General features: G+C 44.6%; 1 protein-coding gene across 4 annotated transcripts in view; it reads left to right on the top strand.

Moving 5' to 3' along the window:
* The first annotated feature begins 312 nt into the window (after positions 1 to 312).
* The window catches only part of unc5a (unc-5 netrin receptor A), a 148278-nt gene continuing 142590 nt past the window's right edge, over positions 313 to 6000 (top strand). For 2 of the 4 annotated variants that reach the window (XM_026190087.1, XM_026190077.1), the window contains exon 1: positions 315 to 946. In XM_026190087.1, the coding sequence (XP_026045872.1) occupies positions 853 to 946 (94 nt within the window). In that variant the 5' untranslated portion in view covers positions 315 to 852. Of the gene's footprint in view, positions 947 to 6000 lie in introns of all 4 variants that reach the window. The other 2 variants (XM_026190068.1, XM_026190096.1) reach the window with 2 other exon arrangements.

Here is a 6000-nt window from a genome sequence, read left to right as displayed (position 1 = left end):
ATCCAGAGGCATATGTAACTGAACCTCAACGACATGCAGATGTGATTTGTGTGAATCTGTATGCAAAGCACTCATGTGATTCCTATCCTGCATAGCTGAATGTCATATCCATCATTTTCATGTAAGGCAGAAGATGTGAAAAAAAAGAAGAAAAAAAAAACAAATTGCGTGGATGTGAATGAAATCATTTCCATTTTTATGCGCATTTTAACAGCGCGTGGTTAGTTTTGCGTATTATAAGATATGTATTGTTTGTCTAAGAGAAAGCAGTAGGGCGCGCTCAGGGCGCTCCGATCCCAGCGTGCAGGCAAAATCCGTTCCTGGTTTTGCGCCTCCGTCCATCGCAGCTTATACCTTCCCCTGACTCTAAGCACTTCAGCATTGCTGTGCAAGCAGATGTTCTTTCTCCGATGCCAGTTCTCTCCCTTTTCGCATTTGGAGAAGGTATTCTTTCGCGCGAAGGCAGCAAAGTGAGAAGAAAGAAAGCAAAGAAACACCCTCCTCGGCTCCGAGACAGAGGGAGAGTTGTGAACGGATAGCTGCTTTTGGAGAAATACAGTAGACTACAGTAAGACCCGCGGAGGCGAGAGCGAGGCAGCAGTTTATTTACCACACCTGTGATGCGTTGTTCTGAGCAACGAAGACGCACGACCGGGATACTGATGGCCACGCTACGGCAGGAGGATATGTGCTGAGGAAAGGACTTGGGCGTGAGGGGAAAAAACAGAACAGGCGTGAAGTGCTACAGAGGACACTCTCCGGACCTTTAAAAAGCCCAGTGTGCCCGTGTTTCGTCTCTGCTCTCTGCCTTTTTGTAAAACTTAGGTGATAGAAAAAAAAAACCCCACGAAGATGCCCTTACTTCTGGGCCCCTTTGTCCGCTGTAGGCTCAGCGCCACGCTCCTTGCGCTCTGGCTCGTCCTCTCTGGCTTCACCTGCACTGGTGGTGAGTTGGGCTGCAATTAAACTGTTTCGGCTTTTTATTATTTGTATTTTATTTGATTTATTTTACTGGTAAACAGTTTGTGTGTTGGGAAAACCTAGAAGGCTTGCACGTGACAAGTTGTTTGCTGGTGTTTTTGTCGAAATTCCGGTGCGCACGTTGTTGGCGGTCGTTATTATTCCCTAATTTGCTAGCACCAGCACTCGTCAATTAGCCTACACCTTCAAGGTTACGGGGGGGGGGGGGGGGTTCAGACGTGACTACCAAGGTTAAAACTTACAGACAAATGCCAAATAACCTCGTCCAGCTTTCTTCTTCTTCTTCTTCTTCTTTTTAAAATTCGAAGCAGCAACGAGAAGTTTATGGCACGCGTTTTTATTCCTGCTGTCGTGTAACTTGGGGCTTACACCTGCCCGAGAGAGGGGGAAATCAGAACTATAATAAAAAAGATGATTGGGGCAGACACGGGGCCCGCGGACAATAAAAGCTCGTGCCCAGTAACGTCGCGCTCCTTTCCTCCTGCCACATAAACAACCTTCAGTAACGCCACCCTCGTGATTGTCTTATTAAATCTCCGAGCTCTGTGTGTGTGTGTGTGGAGGACACCGTAGTGTAGTCACAGCCTCTCCGGCTGGCTGCAGACAGCATCGTTCAACTCCACGTTTCTCTCCGGCCAGGAGTCATTCCTGCTGCATTTGCAGTATGCTGACAGCTTTACTGAGTTGGTAGACGACCTACTCGCACTGATGAGTTAGATTTTATGGTGTAGCTTGGCCAGACGTTCCCCGATTGCATGCAAATGCACTAAACAATCATCAACAAGATAGGTGGACTAAAGCACCGAGGATGGAAGTTTCTCACAGCAGCAAAATCCTTTTTCGAAAAATGAGCTATAAGATACTCTTACTCTTTTAATATTGATTTTTTTTTTTAAAGGAAAAATGTTCTCATGATCACAACCAGCTGTGCAAATGCCTCTTTCAGTTTTGGACAAATCCAACTCAACCGAGTGCTGTTCACTGACCCCTAATATTCACCATGGTGCACAATCAAACCAGCCATCTAACGTCCACATTAGTTATTCAGCCAATGCAGTCAATTTCACTGTTGCTCATAACGCATTATTTCACAGTTCAGCACTTGGACTGTTTAAAGCACTTTATTTAAACATTCCCTCTGATGCTAAATATCACCCTGACTGTGCCACACAGCTGGAAGCTGCTGGTGAGTATCCAAAACCCAAGAGTTTCCGCACACCATTTGCCTCGCGCTCGTATCCAAACTGTTAACCTTGCTTTGGACGGAAGGCAAAACATGTTAAAGTTGCTGTATTTGTGTCTTGTGCTTCAGGACACCGAGATGATGAATTCAGCGGGCTTTTTTTTTCCTCCCTTGCATTAATTAGGGTATAATTATGAATATATTAGGATTAAATAAACAGTCATGCTCGAGGGACCTCCATATATCAAGCTAAGTAAGTAGCAGTGTGCTGGCATTTACAAGTCAGTTTGTGATTCATGTTGGAAGTGATGTGTTTTGATGGGGTTCCTGGGTTCTATATGGGTGGCGTGGTGGTTCAGCGGCTTAGCGCCATTGCCTTGCAGTAAACTGTTTTGGTGTGGAGGTTACGTGTTCCTGCCGTGTTCATTTGGTTTCCTGTGCGTGCCCTGGTTTCCTCCCACAATCCAAAGACCGGCGGTTGTAGGTCGATTTTCAAGACTCTGAATTCCCAAAGGTGTTTGCAGTTTCTTTGTTCGCTCGGTGATGGACTGGAGCTCTAACCAGGGTGTTTCCCTGCCTGTCACTCACTGCTTTCTGGATAAGGCTCACAGCTTTCTCATGACCCCTGAAGAGAATATATTATGTATAGAGGGAGATGGATGTGGGGTTAATTGTGAAATTTCTTCTCACTTCCCCGTTCTTCTGTCTTTCTTTTATATCACATTTCCTTCCAGACCGCTCCTCTCCATGTTTCAGTCTTGTCACTACATCAGGTCAGTACAGGCAGCCCTCCAGGCACCTATCACAGCTTAGTGGCCACTTTTTTTTTTTTCTTTTTTTTTAAGGCTAAAGTGAGATCCAGAAATGAATCGGAAGGTAATTTGGAAGCCAATTCTTTCGACATCAGGACTGGGACAGACTCGGCCGAGTTCAGTCGAGCTGTCCTCTGTAGCGAGGCAAAGAGCTGACTAGGCATTCGTCAGTATCAAAGCCGGCTTGTCTTTTTTGCAGGGAAACATAACTCACTCAGTAATAAAGGTAGGCCTGTCAATCTAAGTTTGAGCTAGCTGAGCACTTTCCCTTTCACTGTGTTGTGAGTGATCTGACGGGCCGGACAGAGGGGGTAGGTACGCTTTCAGCCTCAGGAACAAAGAACCGTTCTGATTTGCCAGTTTGTGTGTGTGTATGTGTGTGCGTGTGTGTGCACAGCACTTGATGTTTTCAGTATGCAAGGTGCATGTGTGTTGTTTTTGTGTATGTGGGAGGGTGTTTCCACAAGGATTTGCATACATGCATTTCTGGTGTGTGTGTGTGTGTGTGTGTGTGTGTGTGTGTGTGTGTCTAAGGTGGATGCCTGCAGATTAGTCCAATTCCTGTTCCTTCTGTGTTTTACCCTGTATTCAAACTTTGGTCTGTTGCCTGTTATTAATGTCCTGTTAGTTCCTGCATGCAGCAGGAATCAGAATTATTTGTTTGTTTTTCATCTGCCCAGTGAGAACGTTGCCAAGCGATAGTTGTCTGGTTCAGCGAGGGAGCATGGGATTTGGTATCAAGCACCTTCCTAGTTGTGCGAACAGTCACCTCAGAGCAATTTCCACGGGGTGTAAACCTTGTGCTGATGCAAGGGGATGGCCATTAAACGACAACAACCACAAGTCTGTTGCATAATACAGCAATTTGTGAGTCCCCGTTTCTTAGTACAGTATTGTAAGGGATTCTCTTGCCAGATGTCTCTCATCATTCTAATGTGAATCATCCCAGAGTTGTCTTTCTCACAGCCAGTTTTGTCTCTCCTCATTGACTCACTAAAGAATGCGATAAGGAGAGCGAAAGCAGAAATTAACATAATTTATTGGGGGAAATTGCCTTCTGGTCAGAGGAATTTAAAACCACTTCGTTTTTGTCCCGTAGCTAATGCATGGCAAATGATCGCCATGTATTTGCAGGGATGTGGTCTTTTACGGGGAAGCGATAATTTACAACCAGAAAGAGTTTTCGTTCCCTGCAGTCGTGGGAGATGAATACAAATGACACAGACAAAGGGGGGAGACTTGAACAGTGGTGGGAGGGAAATTTTTGTTTAAAATTATTTTCTCAACTGCTGATACACGGTAAATTAGCATGATGTACAGATGCAGAACATATCAAGCGAGGAGGCAATTACACCAAGGGAACGGTAAGGAATTAAAACGAATTCTCTCTTGAGGAGTACACATGCGTGCGATGAATTTAGCTCGCAAAATTTGAATTGGATGATATCAAAATGACGGAGCAAGCTGGATTGCTTGTTTCCGAGAACGAGCGGATCAAATGTATTGCATTATTATTCACTTTTAATCATTTGTTTGCACGGCAGAAACGGATGAAATGAGTTAATCCCTTTCCTGTCCAAGTCTCGCAAAAGTCATTTTCTCAGTTTGAGTTACCGTGATTAATGAAGGCTGAGATAATAGTTCAGAATGAATGAATAAAAGGTAAACAGTGCACGTCAACAAGGGTCAGCTTTGAACAGCGGAGGAGCACGCTCCATTTGGTGACAAATTCCCAAGCGCCTTATCTTTCAACAGGCTGTGTCCCTACACTTATCATTTGCAAATGGCTATCTTGAGGAGTAAAGGAAGGACACATGGAGGATGAACCTGACAGAGGGGGAGGAGTTTGGGTTTATTTTCTGCAGTCTGTGCAGAGGCCCAGTGAAGGCACTACATCTCTGTCAAACTCTGCCCTTTTGTTTCAATTACCCCATTTCTATGATTCAGGTGTATGTGAGAGCACTTAGGGGTTGAAGTTGGGCTTTTTCCCTCCTTGAAATTTAGCACGCCATAGTTAGTATCTGTGGTTTTCTATCTAGGTAGCATAAAACTGACCTTTCACCCCTGATGTGGGATGAGATTACCCTGTGTCCTCAATGGAAACCTGGACAATAATTCACAGAAGGTCACAGCATCTGACAGTGTACTGTATCAGCAGTTTGTAGAGTGCGCTCAGTTTCTACTGTTGTTTCTCCTGCTAATTGTCCTGTAACAACAGTCTGTGGGGGCAGAAATTGCCTCTTTATTAAGAACCAGCCAACGTTTTGGCAGATTTGATAACCCCTTGTTATGTTTTATTGCTAGAAGAATTTGTGGTAATTTCTGTGGGAAGAAAATCATGGTGGTCGAAATCTGTGGGCTACATCTGCCAGTCATCAGTTAATTTCCTGTGGTTACCACTCCCATATCCTTTAACATCAGATTCTAAGTTTGCACCCATCAGTTTTGTGGTGTTTTGCCAGTGTCAACGTTTGAGCACCGCCTCTGAGGTCGGTGGAAATGAGGAAAGGAGTGCAGCTGGTGCTGTGCTGGTGGAAAAGGTTAAGAGGCTGTTAAGTTGAATCCCGGGTCTTTCCCTGGACGTTCTAATCAAATGTTATTTTCCCTGGAACTTTTGTCTCTCACTTCCTGCATCATGAGGGGGAAGGAGATGTAACACAGAGCTTTAACCTTTGATGCTGATCTGTTCTCTTGCTGTTTATAAAAAATAAAATAAAAATAAATGTGAAGACCCGTGAATATTTATATCCCAGAAATTATTCACAGTACGACATTTTTAGTGCTGCCAGTGTATTCTGTAGTTGCATTCTCCAGTTTCTTGACCATGACTTTGGTGACTTTTATTTAACCAGACTACAGATGGGGCCATCCAGAGCTGTGCACCCTTACTGCAAATCTGCAGTAAGAAAAATTAAATGTGAGTAGAACATGAGTACCACTGAGGCTCTTCTATCCACACTGATTTGACTGACCCCCGTTTAGGCATCGTCAGAGGCAGCTGTGTCCCAGTCAGTAGCACAGAGG

Source organism: Astatotilapia calliptera, chromosome 2 (assembly GCF_900246225.1).
Source record: "Astatotilapia calliptera chromosome 2, fAstCal1.2, whole genome shotgun sequence".
NCBI lineage: Eukaryota > Metazoa > Chordata > Actinopteri > Cichliformes > Cichlidae > Astatotilapia > Astatotilapia calliptera.
Note: the sequence above shows the minus strand (reverse complement) of the source record. Positions and strands in the feature narration are given on the sequence as shown.